The 24935-nt window shown below is 36.2% G+C and overlaps 2 protein-coding genes across 2 annotated transcripts in view; one reads left to right on the plus strand and one right to left on the minus strand.

Annotated features, from left to right (window-relative positions):
* Positions 1-21681, minus strand: part of LOC127857715 (protein MAK16 homolog) — a 29421-nt gene extending 7740 nt beyond the window's left edge. The window contains exons 1-6 of the mRNA XM_052394380.1: positions 21532-21681; positions 21282-21328; positions 11170-11282; positions 8361-8493; positions 4953-5036; positions 3651-3780 (exon numbers count right to left, since the gene is read on the minus strand). Coding sequence (XP_052250340.1) covers positions 3651-3780; positions 4953-5036; positions 8361-8493; positions 11170-11282; positions 21282-21328; positions 21532-21546 — 522 coding nt within the window. The 5' untranslated portion in view covers positions 21547-21681. The remainder of the gene's footprint in view (positions 1-3650; positions 3781-4952; positions 5037-8360; positions 8494-11169; positions 11283-21281; positions 21329-21531) is intronic.
* Positions 21682-21852: 171 nt separating this feature from the next.
* Positions 21853-24935, plus strand: part of LOC127857708 (uncharacterized) — a 91385-nt gene continuing 88302 nt past the window's right edge. Inside the window, exon 1 of the mRNA XM_052394342.1 lies at positions 21853-22059. Coding sequence (XP_052250302.1) covers positions 21976-22059 — 84 coding nt within the window. The 5' untranslated portion in view covers positions 21853-21975. The remainder of the gene's footprint in view (positions 22060-24935) is intronic.

Consider the following 24935-nt stretch of genomic DNA (forward strand, 5'->3'; position numbering starts at 1 on the left):
AAATACATGGGATACTTCACCAAGCCTGGGACGATTATGAAGAGGAAAAAACTGTCAACAACAGACCTACTGAGGACCATCAGTCACATCAACGCCCTGAGACCATCAACTGCGAGGCATCATGTTTGACGATGACAAATGAACTGTTGATATTGAACTGAACTCTGCGTGACAGTGAATAATGTGATAAGTTTCTTCATGTTATTTTATGCTTAAAATCTGCTTGTAGTGTGCTAAATGTTTGTATTAATAATTATGTAAATGTTTAAAAAATACAAATATATTAAATTTAAAATAGTCTTATGTGACTGACTGATATTATTGAAATGTTTCTTCACTTTTATATATTGCATATTGTAAATTATTTAATAAATAAAAGAATAAAAAATATGAGTTCATTTATTTTCATGCACAATTTGTAAAAAGTGCATTCCTTCAATTGAGTAAGTTGAGTAAATCATTAATATACTTTATCAGTTACTAATTACCTAAATAATTTTAAAGAATGTAAACAACTATTTTTTTTTAAATAAATGCACCAAATCTTTAAAAATGTTAGTATTGATTTATTTAAGTCGTAAATTTACTTTTAAAAAAGTTACATTTTAAATTCAATATACATTTTTGGTTTGGTACCTACAATGATTCTTTTTTAAAAGTTCAGTGGTAGCTCATTTATGCCCATGAATTCTTTGCATTGTAGGCATTGCATTAATTAATCAATTAAAAATTAATCACCAGTTTGCAAATATATGCCCCAGATGTAAGCCAATAATAGGTGTCATTAACACCTCATTGTAGGTATTATTTTGTAAAGATCAATTTTACCAAAACCTCCACAACATTTACAATATAAATACAATTTACCGAACTTGTTATTTACCGAAAACCTCTAGTACCGTATCCTTAAACATGTTGTAGTAAATGCATTGTAACACTCTCTGTATATTAAAGACGCCGTAACATTTAAATTCATCCAAATTTATCACATTACACTTACATGCAGTTAATTTTGAGACAGATCCTGATAAGATTTATTCAATATTCTTTCTTGCTTACGTTTGTTTTCATTTTCTTCTGTTTAATGTCAGACTTTGAATTATATTCCAATGATTTTATGAGTTGTCTATACAGGTCTTCCATTTCATCAATAACATAAGGAATAAATTTCATGGCAAGCTATGAAAGAGGATCACTATATCCGTATTTAAATAAACATTGTCTTACACATACAAAAACTATTCAAAATTACTGTTATTTACAATTATTTACCATTTATTTAAACAACGTCACGTATCGTCAACAAACTGTGGAAAGACGCCATAACCTTTGTAGTTATGACGCCGTATTGCGTTGTCGTACAGACGCACCTCCCATTGTAACGTAGTTCAGCGGGAGTGATATTAGTCATTTCGTGAAGAATAAAATTTCATTTTAATGTAAATATCAATGAAAATAAAAATAATACATAACTGGGTAATTATAATACTTCTTATATTTAATTAAAAATAAACAGAAACAAAGATTATTAATAAACAGAATAATTCGTGATCAGAAGCCTCAGCCAAAATTTACCATATTGTAACCATTTGTCAATCAAGCGTGTCTTTCAGTAAAAGTTCGTCTGAAATATTAAAACTCAGCATGGAAAAGGGTTCTATTTAAAAATATCTGCAAGGTGGTGGAGACAGGAAACAGAAAGAAAGGTCATCAAAACGAGAAGCAGAAAGTATTGAGAAAAGGAAACAGGTGCAGAAAACGTAAAGAAAGCAAATAAAATCCATCAGATAATGTAGTTAATTTGTTTGCAGTTAAGTGTCACTATGTTACGTAGGTTAAAAAGGTTCTGGTTGATCATAACTATAAATATAGATACATATATTTTTTTAATGCAGGGCGAGTCGATTAAAGTGAAGGGCGAGTGGATTGTCAGGCCTACTCGCCCTGCAGGGCGAGTGGCTCTGGAAAAATTCTTTAAGGCCTGGTCAACTATTTTTGAACACGTCCAAGATATCATTGAAACAAATCTGAAAAAGTTCCACGAGTTCAGGAAATAATTGTGGCCTCTATAGAGAGTTTACAAGTCAAATATTGACAACGCACTACAGACAACGCACAATGGACAAAAGGCGATCACAAAAGCTTACCATGAACAGGTTGTTCTTTAGGGAGATTAAACAAGAGATGTGTTTGTCGAAAACACAATGCCCCCTATTGCGCCGCTTTGAAAAAAAAATTCAATATATCATTTGGCAGGTTTAGAAATGATCTCCCTTTTAAAGCTTACTACTTCCCTTGGATTGTATTTTTTGGCTTTTGACCTTGAAGGATTACCTTGACCTTTCACCACTCAAAATGTGCAGCTTCATGAGATACACATGCATGCAAAATATCAAGTTGCTATCTTTAAGATTGCAAAAGTTATGCCAATGTTAAAGTTTTTGGACGGACACATCGACAGACAAACGGACTAACAGTTCAACAGCTATATGCCACCCTATCGGGGGCATAAAAAAAATTTATAGGGTGAAAATCTTCGCTACAGATCATCTCATTCTTATGGTTCCCTGCTTATCTCAATCTTACGGTGATCTGTTCCCATCAATCTTACGGTCCCTTGTTTATTTTTAATCTCAATCTTTCTGTCCCCTATTATCTTAATCTTACAGTTCCATTTATCTTAATCTAACAGTCCCCTGTTAATCTCAATCTTACGGTCCCCAGTTTATTTCAATCTTACTGCCCCCTGTTTATCTCAATCTAACAGTTCCATGTTTATCTACATCTTACAGTCCCAAGTTTATCTCAATCTTACAGTTCCCTGGTATCTCAATCATAAAGTCCCCTATTATCTCAATCTTACAGTCCCCAGTTTATCTCAATCTTACTGTCCCCTGTTTATCTCAATCTTACTGTCCCCTGTTTATCTCAATATTATTGTCCCATGTTTATGTCAATCTTACAGTGCCTCATTTATTTCAATTTTATGGTCTCTGTTATCTAAATCTTATGGTTCACTGTTTATTTAAATCTATCAATGCTCTGTTAATATTAGTCTTACTGTTCCACGTTTTTCTCAATCTAAACAGTCCCCTGTTTATCTCAATCTTACAGTCCCCATTTATCTCAATTGTATAGTCTCTGTTTATCTCAATCTTACAGTTCACTGTTTATGTCAATCTAACAATTCACTGTTTATCTAAATCTTACTGCCTCCTGTTTATTTCAATCTAACAGTTACATGTTTATTTCAATCTCACAGTCCATGTTTATATCAATCGTACAGTCCCCTGTTATCTCAACCTTACAGTCCCCTTTTATCTCAATCTTACTGTCCCCAGTTTATCTCAATCTTACGGTCCCCAGTTTATTTCAATCTTAATGCCCCCTGTTTATCTCAATCTCACAGTTCCGTATTCATCTCCATCTTACAGTCCCCAGTTTATCTCAATCTTACAGTCTCCAGTTTATCTCAATCTTACTGTCCCCTGTTAATCTCAATCTTACTGTCCCCTGTATTTCTCAATCTTACAGTCCCAACAATCTTACAGTCCCCAGTTTATCTCAATATTAGGGTCCCCAGTTTATCTCAATCTTACAGTCCCCCTGTTTATCTCAATTTTACAGTCCCCAGTTTATCTCAATCTTACAGTCCCCTGTTTGAGTCTCTCCAGGAGCTCCTTCTCTATGGCCGTGTCCAGCTGGGCAGCAACCAATGCCTTCTCCTCCCTGCGCTTTTCTCTCCGCTCCACCTTGCGGCTGAGTGGCACTAGCTTCTTCCTGAAAATATAATACTTCCAATGAAAACAAACTTCTTCCTGTTCAGTTTTAACATATTTCTTCTTGATAAAAAGCACAATTTTAAGGTTGATTTGATATAAATGAGCCATGCTCTGAGAAATGCGGGAATAATGTATGTGTGTAAAGTATTGTCCCAGATTAACCTGTGCAGTCCACTAAGGTACTGATACAATTCCTCACAACTCCTCAGTGATCTGAAAATTATTTAATTATCTAATTTTTTAAGGCATCAGTGCGTGTCTGTTTTTTTCATGCAAATTTGGGTCCGGTAAGGAAATCCATTCCCAATGGAAAAAAGTATATATAAAAGTATATGTTTTTCCCTAATGGGACCTAAAAATTACCAATTCATGGTTTCCAATAAAACAAAACATTTTATTTTTTATAAAAGTCTCAACTTCTAGTTTATCTCCCATCTACTGTGTTATAAGGCAACTTACTGTCGTTTTAACGTCAGTTTTCTTAACCTGATCAGGTACTGTGTTATAAGGCAACTAACTGTTGTTTTAAAGTCAGTTTTCTGATCCGGATCAGGTACTGTGTTATAAAGCAACTAATTGTCGTTTTAAGGTCAGATTTCTGATTCTGATCAGGTACTGTGTTATAAGGCAACTTGATACTGTCTTTTTAACGTCAGTTTTCTGATCCTATTCAGGGACTGTGTTATAAGGCACCTTACTGTCTTTTTAACGTCAGTTTTCTTATCCTGATCAGGTACTGTGTTATCAAGCAACTAACTGTCGTTTTAAGGTAAGTTTTCTGATTCTGATCAGGTACTGTGTTAAAAGGCAACTAACTGTTGTTTTAACATCAGTTTTCTGATCCTATTCAGGGACTGTGTTATAAGGCACCTTACTGTCTTTTAAACATAGGTTTTCTTATCCTGATAAGGTTCTGTGTTATAAGGCAACTTACTGTCATTTTAACGTCAGTTTTCTGATTCTGATCAGGTACTGTGTTTTAATGCAACTAACTGTCAATTTAACGTAAGTTTTCTGATCCTGATCAGGTACTGTGTTATAAGGCATCTAACTGTCATTTTAACGTCAGTTTTCTGATTCTGATCAGGTACTGTGTTATAATGCAACTAACTGTAGTTTTAACATCAGTTTTCTGATCCTGATCAGGTACTGTGTTATAGGGCAACTTACTGTCTTTTTAAGGTCAGTTTTCTGATCCTGATCAGGTATTGTGTTATCTTGGTAAATCGCTGCTTGCATTTGTGCTTCACAAACCTGAAACCAGGAAAAAAACACAAATCTGACACCAGGAATAACAATCATGACATATAATGTTTCCATGAATCACAATGAAATTGAGCTTTGTTCTGGGATAACTGGGTGTACTGCATTTGCTTAAAGTGTCGTCCTAGATTAGCCTCTCCAGTCCAAACAGGCTCATCAGGGACGATAATTTTCATCTCAACATAATTTTTGTTAAAGGGATCTTTTCACGGTTTGGTAAATTTACAAAATTGAAAAAGGTTGTTTCAGATTCGCAAATTTTCGGTTTAGTTATGATATTTGCGAGGAAACAGTATTACTGAACATTTGCCATGGTCTAATATAGCCATTATAATGCATCTTTTGACGATTTAAAAACCTAAAAATTATAAAGCGTTGCAATGGGAAACGTTTGAATAATTTGGAAAGTTCTGTTGTTGTCGTTTAAATCTGTGCAACTACGAAGATTGCTTATATAAAGTATAAAATACGCATCTTAGGTATGCTTGGCAGGATAGCTCAGTTGGCTTATGCGTTTTTACTTCAGGATTCCAGGGGTCACTGGTTCGAGCTCTGCTGCGGGCTACTTTTTTTTTCCTTTTTAAAATTTTATTTTTGATTTTTTACTGAAGCTTTTAAAATTTTATGTTTACATTTATCAATATAAAGAATTTAATTACAAACGTCAAAACATGCCAAATCTGTGAAAAGGCCCCTTTAAGAAGAGACTTTCTTTGAACAAAAATTTCCCTAAAACCAGAAAGCGTTGTCCCTAATAAGCCTGTGTGAACAGCACAGTCAGTGTGTTTTTTTTCAAAATCGGAGCCAGTATCTGTCCCCATTCCCAATGTTAAAAGGTATATATTTTCCCCAAATGGGACATAAACATTCACAATGGAAGGTATAAAAATTATTTTTTTTTACATCAATATTAAGTTAATCTCCCATCCAGCTCTACAACTTATGCTTTTTTAAAATAAATATTTAAAACACTTTAATTTTCATTTTTGAAGCATTTTTTAGCAATAAAATAGCAACACTAATTTCGCAATTTTGGTCAAAACGCCATGATTTTTCCCAATCAAAAGGAACCGGCCCTATTTCCTTAAAGGTGAAAAAAAAAACACTGACAGTCCAATCTGGGACAACACTTTATGTACACGCATTTAGCTCAGTTTTCCAGAATGAGGCTCAATGATCTTACAGTCCTAAGGTGCTCCCTTGAGACTCTTACAGTCCTAAGGTGCTCACTTGAGACTCTTACAGTCCTAAGGTGCTCACTTGAGACTCTTACAGTCCTAAGGTGCTCACTTGAGACTCTTACAGTCCTAAGGTGCTCACTTGAGACTCTTACAGTCCTAAGGTGCTCACTTGAGACTCTTACAGTCCTAAGGTGCTCACTTGAGACTCTTACAGTCCTAAGGTGCTCACTTGAGACTCTAACAATCCTAAGATGCTCACTTGAAACTCTTACAGTCCTAAGGTGCTCACTTGAGACTCTTACAGTCCTAATGTGATCACTTGAGACTCTTACGATCCTAAGGTGCTCACTTGAGACTCTTACAGTCCTAAGGTGCTCACTTGAGACTCTTACAGTCCTAAGGTGCTCACTTGAGACTCTTACAGTCCTAAGGTACTCACTTGAGACTTTTACAGTTCTTAGGTGCTCACTTGAGACTCTTACAGTCCTAAGGTGCTCACTTGAGACTCTTACAGTCCTAAGGTGCTCACTTGAGACTCTTACAGTCCTAAGGTGCTCACTTGAGACTCTAACAATCCTAAGGTGCTCACTTGAAACTCTTACAGTCCTAAGGTGCTCACTTTGAGACTCTTACAGTCCTAAGGTGCCTACTTGAGACTCTTACAGTCCTAAGGTGCTCACTTGAGACTCTTACAGTCCTAAGGTGCTCACTTGAGACTCTTACAGTCCTAATGTGCTCACTTGAGACTCTTAAAGTCCTAAGGTGCTCACTTGAGACTCTTACAGTCCTAAGGTGCTCACTTGAGACTCTTACAGTCCTAAGGTGCTCACTTGAGACTCTTACAGTCCTAAGGTGCTCATTTGAGACTCTTACAGTCCTAAGGTGCTCACTTGAGACTCTTACAGTCCTAAGGGTCTCACTTGAAACTCTTACAGTCCTAAGGTGCTCACTTGAGACTCTTACAGTCCTAAGGTGCTCACTTGAGACTCTTACAGTCCTAAGGTGCTCACTTGAGACTCTTACAGTCCTAATGTGATCACTTGAAACTCTTACAGTCCTAAGGTGCTCACTTGAGACTCTTACAGTCCTAAGGTGCTCACTTGAGACTCTTACAGTCCTAAGGTGCTCACTTGAGACTCTTACAGTCCTAAGGTGCTCACTTGAGACTCTTACAGTCTTAAGGTGCTCACTTGAGACTCTTACAGTCCTAAGGTGCTCACTTGGTACTCTTACAGTCCTAATGTGCTCACTTGAGACTCTTACAGTCCTAAGGTGCTCACTTGAGACTCTTACAGTCCTAAGGTGCTCACTTGAGACTCTTAGTTATTTAACTGTTCTGTGCAGGTAGTATTCAAAAGATGATTTTTTTTAACAGACAAGAATCATTTTCTTTACAACGCAGCATAAGAACACAATTGATTAACATTCTGAGCAAGTTTCATGACCAGTGGGTTAACCACATGAATTTTTAATGAATAATTATGATAATAAATTATTTTAAGCAAGAATATCAGTGAAACTGATGGATGCTCCCCGATGATGCGCTTTGTCAATGTATGTGTTAATAAACACCTAAAAAATCTATTATTAGCCTCGGTGACCTTGACCCCAGTGACCTCAAACCTCATCAAAAGGTAGAGGTCCATGCAAGGTACCAACATGCCCAATATGAAAGCGATTGGTAAAGTATTGAAGGCGCTATGAGAAACGGTAGCAAAAGTGTGACAAAAGGAAGTCTATTATTAGCCTTGGTGACCTTGACCCCAGTGACCTCAAACCTCATCAAAAGGTAGAGGTCCTTGCAAGGTACCTACATGCCAAATATAAAAGTGATTGGTAAAGTATTGAAGGCGCTATGAGAAACGGTAGCAAAAGTGTGACGGAAGGAAGTAAAGAAGGACAAACTGGCAACTATATGCTCCGCCGAAATTTTATTTCGGGGAGCATACAAAAAAAATAAAAAATTCTTGAACCCTTTCATTCTTTCTTATTGCAGAAAACTGAAAAATAACTCAGACTTATTTGCAGTTTAAAGCCATATATCATTTTAGTCTCATCGATTAAAACCAACTTTTAACAATTTATGGTTACACAGTAATTAACAGCATAACAGTAAAACCCAGAGTGCACCTACTTTGGCCAGTAAATTAGGTTTTCATCAATCTGTTTGAGTGCCTTCTCATAGCTACGTGACAGTTTCACTTTCTCCCAGAGTCTGCGCGGGAACGCTGCCCTCTCAATGACTTTCATGTACAAGAAACACACACCTACAGAATACAGAAGAACATGGTGACATCCAGCTGTCACTTTCGGGTACTATACCGTACTGTAAAGTGCATTACACAAAGTTTATAACCTTCAAATTTGAAAATAAATAGTGCATAGTAAAATGGCAAACATTTTTCGTCTAAACTAAGTTTTTTTCGATATAAAATTTGGCATTAAATATCCGGTGTGCCTAATTAATAGTGGCGCACCATACATGGTTTTGTATGATCTGTTCCCCTCTCCCCCATATAGTTTTTTTTTCTCAAGAAAATTTAAATAAAAACAAGGGCTGTTTGTAAAACATGCATGCCCCCCATATGGGCTGCCAGTTGTAGTGGCAGCCATTGTGTGAATACGTTTTTTGTCACTGTGACCTTGACCTTTGACCTAATGTAAGTTATCATCCGGAAACCATTGTACTATTTCGAGTTACTGTGACCTTGACCTAGTGACCTGAAAATCAATAGGGGTCATCTGCCAGTCATGATCAAGGGGGGAGTGAGAGGGGGGTATAATGTGGGGTGTGGTAATTTATAAGTTTAAAAAAAACTAAAAAAAAAATTGGGTGGGGGTGGGGGGGGGTGAGAAGGGGGTATAATGTGGGGTGGGGTAATTTATAAGATGTTTAAAAAAAAAATTGGGGCGGGGGTGGTGGGTGGGGGGGGGGGGGGGTAGGGTGGGGTAGGGCGAGTGAGAGGGGGGTAAAATGTGGTGTGTGGTAATTTATTAGATGTTTAAAAAAAAAAATTGGGGGGGGGGGGGGGGGTGAGAGGCGGGTATAATGTGGGGTGTGGTGATTTATAATATGTTTAAAAAAATTTGGAGGGGTGGGGGGTAGGGGGGGGTGGGGGTGAGAGGGGGTAATAATGTGGGGTGGGGTAATTTATTAGATGTTTAAAAAAAATTGGGGGGGGAGGGGTGGGGGTGGGGGGTGAGAGAGGGGTATAATGTGGGGTGTGATAATGATAATTTACAAGATGTTTAAAAATAAAAACATTGGAGGGGTTGGGGTATGGGGGTGGGGGGGATGAGAGGGGGGTAATAATGTGGGGTGTGGTAATTTATTAGATGTTTAAAAAAAAAAATTGGGGGGGGGTGGGGGGTGGGGGATTAGGGGGGAGTGAGAGGGGGGTAAAATGTGGGGTGTGGTAATTTATTATATGTTTAAAAAAAAAAAAAAAAAACTTTGGGGGGTGGGTGGGGGGGGGGGGGGACGGGGGGGGTAGGGGGGTGAGAGGGGGGTATAATGTGGGGTGGGGTAATTTATAAGATGTTTAAAAAATGTTTGGGGGGGTGAGAGGGGGTAATAATGTGGGGTGGGGTAATTTATAAGATGTTTAAAAAAAAAATTGGGGGGTTGGGGGGTGGGGATGTGTGTGGGGGGTGGAGGGGGTGAGAGGGGGGTATAATGTGGGGTGTGGTAATTTATAAGATGTTTTAAAAAAAAATTGGGGGGGTGTAGGGGGTGGGGGAGGTAGGGGGGTGGGAGGGGGTAGGGGGTGAGAGGGGGGGTATTATGTGGGGTGTGATAATTTATAAGATGTTTAAAAAAAATGGGGGGTGGGGGGGTAGGGGGGTGGGGGTGAGAGGGGGTAATAATGTGGGGTGGGGTAATTTATTAGATGTTTAAAAAAAAAAATTGGGGGGGGGGTGGGGGGTAGTTGGGAGTGAGAGGGGGGTATAATGTGGGGTGTGGTAATTTATTAGATGTTTCAAAAAAATGGGGGGGGGGTGGGGAGGTAGGGGGGAGTGAGAGGGGGGTATAATGTGGGGTGGGGTTATTTATTAGATGTTTAAAAAAAATGGGGGGGTGGGGGGGGGTAGTGGGGTGGGGGGGGGTAGGGGGTGGGTGGGGGTGAGAGGGGGGTTTAATGTGGGGTGTGGTAATTTATTACATGATGTTTAAAAAAAAATAGGGGGTGATAAACTTATTGTTTCCCCTGTATTTAAGAAAAATATACATGTAATAGTGTATTACCTCCCCTCTCCTGCTTATATTTATATTAATGAACAAAATTAAACATTAACACAATATTCAATATACAAAATATACAAAAAATCTCATATTCTGATAATATTTTTACTGATCCACTGTATTTTACTCAAAGGATGATGTTTCATTGGACTGATAATTATAGATTTAGGATTACAGACCAGTTGCTTCAGTAATATTGTTCAGAGTTTGCCCTGTTGGCCGCGTATGCATTCTTGAGTTTTCATTCAAAAACCATTTTACTATTTCGGGTCACCGTGACCTTGACCTTTGACCTAGTGACCTCAAAATCAATAGGGGTCATCTGCGAGTAATGATCAATGTACCTATGAAGTTTCATGATCCTAGGCCCAAGCGTTCTTGAGTTATCATCTGACAACCACCTGGTGGACGGACCTACAGACCGACCGACATGAGCAAAGCAATATATCCCCTCTTCTTCGAAGGGGGGCATAAAAAAGTATGAGCTTAATAATTAATCCGTTAGTATACATATTTATTTGAATAACAATTGTGACTTTTTTATAATTAAATGCAAAAACATATTACCAAAAGTTTGCATTGAACAAAATTGTTATTTTCTAAATAATATTTTTCAACAAATGACTCTTTCTTGTGGACAAGACGCTACGTAGTTTTAAGTCAATGATATATTCACACATGTGTATAATTAGATACATACCATTTTCTTCTCGTATGGTTGCATACTGACTGTTGGCCAGAGGGCATGAGGAACGGTTGCACAGTCCCGTTAAACTGTACTCATTTCGGCAAAACTTCTGTGTGTTCTTTGCTCTGAAAAGTTTGTAATAAATACAATGTAATTTGATAGTAATTTCCTCGAAATAATAAAATATATCTGCAGAATATTTTGCTCGCCTTTAAACATTTTAGCCATTACTCTAAATAAGTCCCCCTTCTAGCATTGATTTGATTATTTTGAAATAAAAAAAGCTTTTTATAAACTTCCTACCATCCAATGTTTAATTTCATTTGTAACTGTTCCATTTACATATTGTTACTAGTACTAAAATACTAGAAATATTAAAAATATGGGTTTTTGTCATAAATAACTGCACAATTTACATAATACCTGAATGTTTGGTCATGCACAAAAACTCGGTAAACCAATTCTGACTTATCTTCACAAACACATATATCAAATCCATATATTTATATTTTAAGTAATTATAATTTCAGGCAGAGCTTTAAGTCTAGAAAGCAGACAGGATAAGCACTTTCAAAATCTCGTAAACTGCAGTCAGTGTGCACTCACATCTTGCCCAATGAATCCATGTTTTGCCTATTCCTCTTGAATTTTCCTTGGCTATAGTATAGCCCCTTAACATTAAAGCACATACATAGAATTTTTTTTAAAGGAAAATCTAAACAAGAGCACCGCCTTGCGGGTGCAGACCGCTCATCTATTTTCTTTTTAAAGGCGAAGGGACTCTCATTTTCAATCACAAAGGAGGGATGGGTCGAGTGAAGAGGGGTGTATAGTGTGGGGGTGTGGACATTTATTACATTATCTTCCAAAAATGCGAAAAAAATGCACACACAAAAAAAATTCGGGGAGGGGAGGGGGGTGGGGATTCTTGGGTGCGATGGTTGGACGGTATTTCAAAGTAATAATAAAAATAAATATTTGTGTTTTTTTTAACCGTTTAAAAAAAAAAATTGGGGGGGGGTGAGGTGGGGGGGGGGGGGGGGGGGAATAGTGTGAGGGTGTGGTGGTAATTTGTGAGATGATCTTACAAAATAAAATAAAAATTAGGGGGGGGGATTCGGGTGGGGGGAGGGGGGGTTGGGGGGGGGGGATTCTTGGGTGCGATGGTTGGACGGTATTTCAAACATAAAATAATAAAAATAAATAGTTGTATTATTTGCACACAAAAAAAAATTCGGGGGGGGGGGGGGGGGGGGGATTCTTGGGTGTGATGGTTGGACGGTATTTCAAACTAATAATAAAATAAATATTTGTGTTTTTTTAACCGTTTCAAAAAAAAATTGGGGGGGGGAGGTGGGGGGGGGGGGAACAGTGTGAGGGTGTGGTGGTAATTCGTGAGATGATCTTAAAAAATAAATAAAAAATAAAAAAAAGGGGGAGGGGGGGTTGGGAGGGGTAGGGATTCTTGGGTGCAATGGTTTGGACGGTATTTCAAACATAAAATAATAAAAATAATAGTTGTGTTTTTTAACCGTTTAAAAAGAAAAAATTTGGGGGTGGGTGGGATGGGGGGGGGTGGGATGGGGGGGGTATAGTGTGAGGGTGTGGTGGTCATTTGTGAGATGATCTTAAGAAAAAAAATAGGGGGGGGGGATTCGGGGGGGGGGGGGGGGCACGGGGGATGGTTTGGGTGGAGTCTATTGTGGTATGTCAGGTAAGAGTAGTTTTGTCAAAGTATCAATCAAATCTAATCATAAATAAAGAAGTAATGGCAATTTAAGCAAAATTTAATAATTTGACCTTGAGAGTCAAGGTCATTCAAAGGTCAAGATAAAATTCAACTTGCCAGGTACACAGGTACAGTAACCTCATGATAGCATGAAAGTATTTGAAGTTTAAAAGCAATAGCCTTCATACTTAAGAAGTAAAGTGGATCGAAACACAAAATTTAACCATATATTCAAAGTTACTAAGTCAAAAAAGGGCCATAATTCCATAAAAATGACATCCAGAGTTATGCAACTTGTCCTTTTACTGTACCCTTATGTTACTGTACCCTTATGATAGTTTGCGAGTGTTCCAAGTATGAAAGTAATATCTATGATACTTTAGGGGTAAAGTGGACCAAAACACAAAACTTAACCAAATTTTCAATTTTCTAAGTATAAAGGGCCCATAATTCTGTCCAAATGCCAGTCAGAGTTACATAACTTTGCCTGCACAGTCCCCTTATGATTGTTAATAAGTGTTGCAAGTATGAAAGCAATAGCTTTGATACTGTAGGAATAAAGTGGACCTAAACACAAAACTTAATCAAATTTTCAATTTTCTAAGTATAAAAAGGGCACATAATTCTGTCAAAATGCCAGTCAGAGTTACATAACTTTGCCTGCACAGTCCCCGTATGATAGTTAGTAAGTGTTGCAAGTATGAAAGCAATAGCTTTGATACTTAAGGAATAAAATGGACCTAAACACAAAACTTTACCAAAATTTTCAATTTTCTAAGTATAAAAAGGGCACATAAATATGTCAAAATGCACGCCAGAGTTATCTAACTTTGCCTGCCCAGTCCCCTCATGATAGTAAGTAAGTGTACCAAGTTTGAATGCAATAGCATTGATACTTTCTGAGAAAAGTGGACCTAAACGCAAAACTTAACCGGAGGCCGACGCCGACGCCAAGGTGATGACAATAGCTCATAATTTTTTTTCAAAAAATAGATGAGCTAAAACGAATAATACGTCATTGGGAATTCCTCTTGTATTTAAATGAGTTCTGGGATATTCTGCGAACTTCCTTTCAAAACCAAAACAACGCCATCCAAACCTTTAAAGTCCGTTCAAGGAAAAACTTTACTTCCTATAGGTAATATAACACTTAAATATCAAATTTTGTATTAGAAGTGATCCTTATTCAATAGAGAGCATTTATGTTATAAATATTCATGGATAACTTGAATGTTATTAACATTAAATGAGAAAAAAGGCACTGTCCAAGTTTTCCCCGTTGAAAAATCGCACCGGAAAATGTGGGACAGTCAATTTTTCACGCTTAATAAAGTTCGTTGCCTCACACAATCTCTTTTCTAGAAGAGTCTTAAGGCTGCAGAAAACTTGGTGTTCTCATTCATATGCAAGTTGTATCCCTTTTCCAATCTCTACTTTGCCATTATACCTTTAGCTAGATCTACAATAAGTTAATTTTCATCGATATTTTTCATTGCAAATTAGTGTGCATATGTTTTAGCCAATATTTGTTATGATAAGATTATTACTTTTCATAAAACGAAGAACGTTATCGTGTATGGGGTATACTTTTTCGGTATTAGGGGTATTACACTAAGACCCAATTCCCCACGATTTGTCCCGATTTCCAAGATTTTGAGGTCGGGGACAATCGTAGCTCTATTGGCGAAGGTCCTTGCACATTTGTAGCTAGTCGTGGGCCGGTCGTAAGTGATTTCTGCAACTAGTGAGCTCCCGAAAAATCGTGGCCAGACATGTTTAAAATTTGGCCAGGACCTCCAAGACTAAATTTAATCGCATTTGACTCGAAACAGCGTCGTAGAGCGTTCTTGGGTGTTTTAATGGATTCGTGACTCAATCGGGAAACCTGTGATCATGTGATCTGTCTACAAATCAGCTACGACTTTTTCAAGACTGACGAGTTCACCCTGAGTGAGTTGCGAGCCCACTAAGATTCTCGCGATTTAGCTCAATATCAATAGATAATGGCGCCTAATTCATGGATGCGTTCGTTGAGGTCCTAGCTTAGTCGTGACCGATCTGCATTGTTCGTAGTACAATTGCAGTAGATTCTTACACATCGTAGTTAAGTCGCGACCCTATTCGCAAGATTTCAACCGAACCCCACGATTCGTCATAACTCAATCGTACCATTGTCGTAACTGAATCGTAGACAGTCACGAGTTTTCCCGATTCAATAAATGTGATAAATCGTAGTGAATCGTGGGCTTGTTTTCGTTGTGGAATAGGGCCATATGCACCGCTGGGCTTCAAGCGAGTTTGAAATCGGAACACCGTTCTTTTGTTGCCAGGAGCCTCAAAACTCTGTTGACAAAAATGTCATAGAAGTCTAAAGCGATGCAGCATTTCACAGGCAACTGTGCTATGTCAGAAAAGAAGATGCAATTAAGCTTGGGAATGCCTTCAGGTTCGTAGAGGGCGCCTTTTATTTAAAGGCGAAAGACCGCCCGTCTAAGTTCGGTCGTAAGGGTCCAATGCAACGATGCAGTGTGGGTTTTAAAGTGAAAGACTGTTACGTGAACAGTGTACGAGAAGACTTGTCGCATTGCTTTGCAATTTAAATATTTTAATTTGTGAACAAAATATCGAAATTATAAAAGGTTTTATAATGGTTGAAGTTTGCAGGAATATATAAAGGAAGTTTTACTCGATGAACATTATAATTGTATTGACAAACATACATAATACATATGTATATGATGTATATAATGTATATATGTATATAATAGGGATATACAATGATTAATTTATAATATGCACATTTCAACTATTATTATAAATGTATGATCATTTTTATTTCTCAGAGTTATACATTTATCAAAAATCTACTTACAAAACAATATAATTGGTAACATGTTCGATGCACAAAATATTACTATAATAACTTATACCACAATAATCAATTTTCTAGAGAAAGCAAATCATGTGGAATTAATGAAAAGTGATCCTTGTTTAGTTATCTCTCCGTCGAATGCGTTTGTTGTGTGATTAGAATCTTTGGTATAACACTATTTCAATTCCTGTCTTAAATCTGAGTCTCTATTTTAGACATAAAACGTTGATGAATACGGGCCCAATGGTCTAATATAATTATCTAAATCAGTCCCGTGGCTGACAAGAAATAACGCAGGACAACACCGATAATAGTTTTCAAAGTTAAATGGAAAAAAAGTTGTATGGTTGTTGTTGTCGGATTCTAAAGTGGAAATGTTGTGTACAAATCAAATAAAATAAAGATTTCAAAACAGTAAACTGTGGTTGCATTACCAAATTTATACATTGGAACTAAATAAATGAAAACAAAATCCACGTAGTTGTGGCATTTTACTACCCAAAATTTGCTTAATAGCGTAGATATTTTTGTTGGGCTAGTAAGATATTAGAGCTAGTAAAACTTACCACCACCAAGAATGTTTTGTTGGATTATCATTTCGAGTATCTGCTAGAGACAATAACTTCAGTATATGTATCCATTAGCTTCCTGTTTACCACCTTATACAATAAGTGATTACTTGAGACAGCCTATATCATAAAATATTTTGATCATACATCAGTGCTTTCCACAGGATTTTTGTCAGGCGCCCCGGGGTTGATAGGGGTGCTTTGGGATGGGTGTCCCCTCCCGACGTTGATTTTTTTTTTAAATTTAACATGTCAATTCACGTTCTGTGGTGCGTTATAACTCAAATAAAAACAGCGTCATTAGACGTCATTTGGTGCGCCAGTCATTTAAAAAAATATTATATATTGTTTAATTGTTTTAAAACTTTTCCGTATAGATAGTAAAATCCCGACTCGAACGAGTCCCCAATACATCCGTTTCAACCCGACTCTATTACTGTATACTTACTACTTTTCAAGTTTCTATTTATTACCCGATAATCCCGTTTATTCCCATTTTATAAATCACTTTCGGGTAAATACTGATGATAAAAGCTCTCAATTAATTTTTTAACACAAACCTTGCTGTTTTTCTATTGTATCAAATAAATTTTAAGTGACTATTTATATTTTACCATTTATTTATATTTTACCCTTTCCCGCATAGATACGCATAATCCCATCTCAATCAATTCCTTAATATATCCGTATCAACCATACCCTCTATTCATTACTGCATACTTACTACTTTTCCAGTCGCTACTCATTACCCGATAATCCCGTATTTCCAGTTTTAAAGCAAATTCTGGTAAATATTTACGATAAAAGTGCTCAAGAATTAAAGAAAAAATCGCCACATTTTCTTAAGTATGAAATAAATTTTGGCATGTGTTACTATTTAAAGATGTGATAAAAAATATCGTCCAATCAGGGCTGTTTTTTTTTCTCCACAGAACACGCGTAAATCGCCTGACATGATGTTCATGTTTTTATACAGCACAAAATACATCCACACTTTCTATGCAATGTTCTACATGTCTGCATATTTTTCGCGCGCTTTTTATTGAGACAAAGGATAATACACTGGTTATTTGACGCTACAATTTGTTAATGTCGCGTTAGCATTAAAATTCAGAAGCGTGTTTCGGATTACAAATTGATAATGCTCATTTGAAAATCGAACGAAACATTTACTGTTGTGCGTAATTAATTGAACAATTATTTGTTAAAGCGCATTACGTGTCTAATAAATGTCAGAAAAAACATGGTTAATCAGTTCTATAAATGGACATGATGAAATAAACATGTCCTGGAATTAAATTGTTATCGCATAATTGTTACCGGGAGTTATTTGCACATCTTACTCGCTACAAGTAAGTAATCGCTTACCACTTGCAATTAATTTCTCTTATTAATTATGTGTCATGAGTAACACTTGTTTACAGTAAAAAGGTGTGATGATGATGCCCGAAACCGTCTTTAATGTACTGTTCTAGTTACCGGTTTTATATTACGTGAATGGTACAACTCCTTGCTAATCAAGCTGCTATAAACTTCGTGCCCGAAGTCAATCAAAAATAATTTTCGATAGTTATACCCGCCCTCATAAGCATTCGCGTAACGGATTGGACGATGAACATCACAGTTTGACGACTGGAAAGTTACCCGAGAGTTTCCTGTGATACATCCTTGCCAGCATAAATGACTGTGTAATGTGGCTAGAATAATCGATAGCATAAATGACTGTGTAATGTGGCTAGAATAATCGATATACGCGTCATGCTATCTCCTATCAGTGGATTATCTATGACCCCCATGCGGTGATTATGGCGATTACATGCGAGAGTAGGTACCAAGTGCTCTTTTAAAACAGGGAATATTGATACACTGATAAAGAAACCTGGATTTTCTTGATATTCTCCATTTTCTTTTACTGAAAAAACACACTGATTGGAAAATTTCAAGCGCCCCGGGGACTCTGATTTCGAAATTCAAGCGCCTCGGCAAGGGGCGCTTAAATGGCCTGGGGAAAACCCAGTGCATGTGTCCGACTTTTCCCATCGTGTCCGAAATTTTCCACATTGTGTCCGAGTTTTACCTTCCTTGTCAGAGTTTACCCAGTTCGCGGTTACGACAGTTGCTTAAAATTTACAATAAATCTGCATATGATACGTCTGCACATAACGATAAAATCAGAAGAGTACCGTTTGATGCTTTCGGTAGCCTTTAATAGTCCAAAATATACCGTTGTTTTGGTCATTTGAAAACATAGCTATTGGTGACACAGGGGTGGCGAAATCTCAAAAAACTATACTTGTCCACGGACAGCCATTTAGGAAATTTAACTTGTCCGTTGCTGAACTACACTTGTCCGTAATTGTTTATATAAATTATGAACGCATTTATTGATTAATGTAAAATAATGTGGAATATATCAAAATGAGTATGATTTGCTTGTTTTGTTTATAGTTGTATTTCAATGGTACATTCATTATAGCAGTATATTATAAACAATATAAAGACTTCCTCAAACTTTTAATCTTCCAAAGCTAGTGTTATAAAAACATGTGTTGAACATTAGTACATCGTAATCTTAACAAATTAAACTAGTCCAATATGTGGACCTCATCAGACTGAGGCTCTGCACCGCTACTGGTAGCAATTTGATTATCATCAACTGGTAACCATTGAAAATCTGTTAGCTAAGTTTCTTGAAAAGTTCTGGTGCGTTTACTTAGATCATATTTTTATCATAATCTTTCTTAGTTTTTTTGGGAGTTGGACTGCTCAAAGCTTCGGTTTTCTGCTCCGTTGTTGAAGATTTAAAAAAACAAAATGTTCCATCTTTACCATTAACGTCGTCTTAAATAACAAGGTAAACCGTGTTTTGATTATCTTAGTTTGATACTTTTTATTTCTGTCTGATTGTAAAAATAAAGAAACCAGTCTGTACACTGTCTAACAGTCGGGCTGAATGTTGAAAATGCGGCATGCTCCAGTCTCTTATAGAATAAGGGAGATCACTGCGCAGGAGAGTGCACGTATTTAAGCTTGATTGCTCCGCAAATAGCACTGTCAATGTAATCGCGTGTCAACTTCCGGTTGTAAAACTTAATTACGGCTTTAATACAATGTATTTTTTTTTTTGTATACCTGGACCCGACTTAAAAAAAACTTGTTGTCCACGGACAACTTAATTGAAAAAAATCAGTTGCCCAGACAAGCAAATGTACGACTCGGGCAACTCGGACATTTGATTTCGCCACCCCTGGTGACAGCTGAAAAGTGTCCAAGTTTTTCTGATTAACCTAGCTGAAATAATTCGCGTTCAGAATAACTCTGAACACTGAAACTCCGGTCTGTAAAAACCATAACGAAAAATAAATACAAAACTATTATATCAATATGCTTAAAATTGCAAAATAACATAACCAACTCATAAAGTTTTAGTTAATTAGTCCATTTTTACCTCAAATAGCGTCAAATTGAAGTTAAAAGGCATAATTTGTTTCAGTTAAACTTCTGCTTAAATCGCAAACAATCACTGACCTTTCGCCATGTTATGAAATATTTAAATATCAACCAATCAGAAGAAGGCATTACGGTGTAATAGGCTGCGTTATCGATTAAAATCTACTTGCAGTATACAGCGGGCACAGCGATTGGAACACAGGTGGTTAGCGTGTGGCTATGATATTAATTAGTGAAAACATCATTTTGAATGATAAATAATCATATTATAACGAAAAATTAACTTTTCTGAAAAAAAAAATTTCACTATCAAATATATATATATAACAAGGTATGCAACTCAAAATCACCCCAAAACGGGGTGCATCGCTTTGAACAGCCATATCTTCATCAATTGTGCAGCGATTTTCACGATCTCGGTCTTATTCAACGCAGAAATGAATTTCCTTTCTGGAAATGTATATGTCTTGCAATATTTTTACAAATGCTGGGTCAACTTTTAAGAAATAACACGATACACAACACGCATGACCCAGTTGACAGTGATCATGTATTCTTTATGAATGAAATCTCCAGTTGTAAAGACACACCTCCGCATTGGACCAATGAAATCACTCGTATGTTTAAAATGTCAGTTAGTTGAAATGTATGTAAACAAAGGTTTCAAACGGCGCTGGACAGTTAGTCTTGATGCAGAATGTAACGACAAGAACGGTAATAATGTTTTTTCATACGTTTTATTGAATTATGGTATCGAACTACATGAACTTTGTAGGGAAGTTGCCCTTTACTCCGTGAAGATTTCAGTCTTAAAGACAGCATGATCACTGTCAACTGGGTCATGCGTGTTGTGTATCGTGTTATTTCTTAAAAGTTGACCCAGCATTTGTAAAAATATTGCAAGACATATACATTTCAAGAAAGGAAATTCATTTCTGCGTTGAATAAGACCGAGATCGTGAAAATCGCTGCACAATTGATGAAGATATGGCTGTTCAAAGCGATGCACCCCGTTTTGGGGTGATTTTGAGTTGCATACCTTGTTATATATATATTTGATAGTGAAATTTTTTTTTTTCAGAAAAGTTAATTTTTCGTTATAATATGATTATTTATCATTCAAAATGATGTTTTCACTAATTAATATCATAGCCACACGCTAACCACCTGTGGATTGGAATTGAAAATGTGAGTAGTGTGTTGATTAAAATTGATCAGGTGTACAAAATTGAAAGAGTCATTACGTAATTCTTACGGAACATTATTGAGAAATGAATTATCTACACAGGTATGTAAATATTATTGCAATCCGTTGATATTAACTGCCTGATATCGGGGCTTGAATGTTGCGCACCAAATTCCTTGCACATCAATATAGACAAAAAAGGAAAACTCTCGCTATTAAAAATAGAGTGGACTATTGACGCCAAGAGTCTGCCAAAGCAAAAATCATAAAAAGACTCTTAGGCGGCAATTTATATTGACTAGGATTGACCCTACTTACCTTGTTTTGAATGAGCAGAATGAACCATTGATTATGCTCCAAATAACCTGAAGAAAAAAAACATAGTAAATAAAAGCATAGTTTGTAAAAATTCTAACAATATATTACACAAATCAAACATAAATCAGTATTCTAATCTAACGTATTAAAAATAGTCTGGTGTAGGCCGCGAAAATATGTTGCATATATATTTATCGGTTCAATCAATAACACAATACGATGGAAAAATACTGATTGCAAAGTTACTCACATCGTCGTGCTGCATTTTTATTTACTTGACTAATACTTAAGAAATAAATGTAATAAAATAACAAAACACAGTTTGTTTTTAACGATTGACAACTAACACGTGAAACTGAATAAGATTTTGTTTAAACGAAAATGTTTGAATAATAATATTTTTGACAATATCGCTTTAGACAAAACAGCGAGAAAAAATCACAGATAACTATTTATAGTTGCATGTACACAACAAAAATGTTTTTATTTTAAATTACATTAACCATAAATATTAATCGACAACTCAGCTTCGAGACTAATATAAAAATAGTGTTCGCTAAAAACTAAATATTAGGCAACCCGTTGCGACATGTAAACAACCAGGAAGTGTTTTTTTTATTGAATTTAAGGTTTCGATTTAAGGAAAAACGAAAATCTGTCATCGGATGTTTAGCTAGCATTTAGATGCTTCACAATGCCAAAAATTCAGAAGTCCTTACCGGATTACCAGGCGCTTGTTCGCTGGACCGTTCAAGATGTCATAAATTGGCTTCACGACGTAAGACATATCTTATTGATCAATTTGCATGATTTGTTTAGTTGTTTTAGTTGATTCATGGCGCGATGTCAAAATTCAGATTCCCATATAAATTCTTTAATATAGGAAGGACAAAGAAGGTAGCTGCACAATTGCTCTGAAATACCAAACAGTAAATAATAATAGAAACTGATTCATAATAGAGTGGTAGTCCATATAAACGTACTCCCAATTTTTGCTATGGCAAGTCCGGGAGTCCATAGGCAACCGTTCATGAACACAATCTCAGTTTTGCGCACATTTCTCATGTGCATCCTTAAATAGATGTCGTTGAACCTTACCATGCAATTAAGGAAAGCAATGAATAAACTTCACAAACACATTAAATTTACCTGAATGGCAGCCTACAGACATTATCCTATGCATGCAACCTAAATATTACAATGATATCCATACACTATTCTTTCTGACATTTTCATTTTGAAATTACAAACAGTGTTAATATTTAAAGACTGTTCAACATCATTATCGACTGAGGGCTAATCAAATATCACAATGTGCAAAAGATTGGTGTACTGTGCCCTAACAGATAGCGACACTTTTTGTGGGCAACAGAACAACAGTTCCCAATGTGGTTGATAAAGCGTACGAAAGAATTACAAAGTAAATAAAAAGCTATTATTTCTTGCTTTAATGGTTCCATTTGCATGAGTTTATGCTTTAAACAGGTAAATGTTGATAAGTTTTTGCAGTAGCAGTGTTTTTTAGCCTTTGCAGTTGTGATAAAATTGTGCACCTTTGGACAATAGATGGCGTATTGCAACTCTCAGCAACACTTTGGGTTATAAAGCTGAGAGTTGAATAGACCCTTTTCACAATAGGCCGAAATTGATAAGAGCGCAAAGTCACGTGACTCGCAGAACTCCAGAACGAGGCTGAACGAGTATAAATTTCCAATAGTCCCGCGCAACGCCGCATCTGATTTCAACCTTTCACTCTTTTGAAAATTTGGTGATGAAACGACTTAAAAACACAATATGACAGTGTCAGAATAAGTTAAATAAATATGTACTTCACATTATAAGTGTCAATACATTAAATAAATTGTCTTGGTTAAAGTAATCCCCTACTTTTTTTTCTCCATTTTTCACACATTTGACACCCTTTGTTAGAGCTTTTTTATCGCGCTGTTTGAATAAAGATCTATCTTGTTTATTGATACATCTGTGGTTTAATAGCCCCTGTGTTCCGGATAAACCCATTATCTCGTTATGATCAGATACTGTGCCAGCAAATACTAAATAACAGCATGGTGTCATAAACCACCCGTGGTAGATGCCTGGTAATTGAACACCATGTATGGTACCCCAATGTCTTATCGTGGTAGAAGTATTACGTTGTCATTTCTAAGACTAATGTAATGCCAAATACTCAAACTAAATACTGTATATATATTAGCCAGTTTAATCATAAGTATACAGTGAATGCTGGACATTCGTCCTAGCCTATTTTTCACACAGGCGGACATTCGTTCCTGTGTTTTTTGACAACCTGAACATTCGTGCCTTCGTTATTTTGACAATGCAAATAATGCTTCCTACATAATTTTGACAGCCCGGACATTCGTTCTTTCGTCATTTGGACAGCCCGAAGATTCGTACCTGAATAATTGCTATCCCGGTCATTATTATCACATTTTATCAAAATAATATGATATCGACACTCTGGGCATTTTATCCAGTATTTTAATATTTTGTTATTAAAATACATTAAGTTAAAAAAAATCTCATATTTTGTGTTATACTTTATATTGTTGTAAGATTTTATTGCGATCATGAGAATGATAACGTTAAAACATAATCGAATATATCGACTTACACTGAGATCTGTAATTTGCCAAACATTGCAGAAATCTGGGCGTTAAAACTATGTAGGAATATATATATCCGGTCTGTCAAAAAAATGTTGGAACGATTGTGCGGGATGTCTTAATAGCGTGGGAATGAATGTCCGGGTAGTAAAAACAACGTATGAACGAATGTCCGCCTTGTCAAAATTAGCGTTGGAACAATTTTCCTTGTCAAAGAATGTTCAGATACATAAATAAGTGCTTAATACTTATAAATACATTTAAAATATTTATTAGCTATTATGCTAAACACAAAACCTATCTAGTGGGCACCGCTAAAATAAAACTCCGTCTTAACACAGTCTTATAAAGAGTGTTCGTTAGTGTATGGAAGAACACAATTAAAACAAGCATTTTAATTGACCACAACGGGGTTAAAGAATGTTTCCAAAAAATAAAGACACACACACAAGAGAGATTTTTGATATGATGTGTCATATAGTTATCACTTATAATCACGTTTAAAGAGAAATCAAGGTGCATGCATAGACAGTTCAGTTTGCTCCACCTTCGTTTTTTCACCTGTATAAAAGAATTCTTCAATATTGTCTTTCACTGTAAAAGAACATTTATTACAGTTTAATAAACGAAAAATGACACAACATTTAAACAGTTCATGTGCTTTGCATTTTCTATTGCTTTTTCTTATGATTGAGTCAACACACATTTTACACGTTTGATCGTTCTTGAAATATATTACAGACCGACAAACATTCCTTTGAGAATTTAAGTTATATAATAATGTTTTGTATTATACGACTTTTGTATACCTTTGTTTTGTGCAATTATCAATGTTTGTTCTACAGATCACATTTGCTCTGATGACAATGGGTATCTTGAATTTGAATCAAGATTAAATAAAATGTATACAGTATAGATCTACACTAGTGGTACTATATACTATGGCTTTGAAATATGACTTAGGTGTGAGAATGTTTATGTCATAACCCCTCATCAATTTATTATTAAACAACACATCCATGTATGC

This window comes from Dreissena polymorpha, chromosome 14, assembly GCF_020536995.1.
Source record: "Dreissena polymorpha isolate Duluth1 chromosome 14, UMN_Dpol_1.0, whole genome shotgun sequence".
Taxonomy (NCBI): Eukaryota; Metazoa; Mollusca; class Bivalvia; order Myida; family Dreissenidae; genus Dreissena; species Dreissena polymorpha.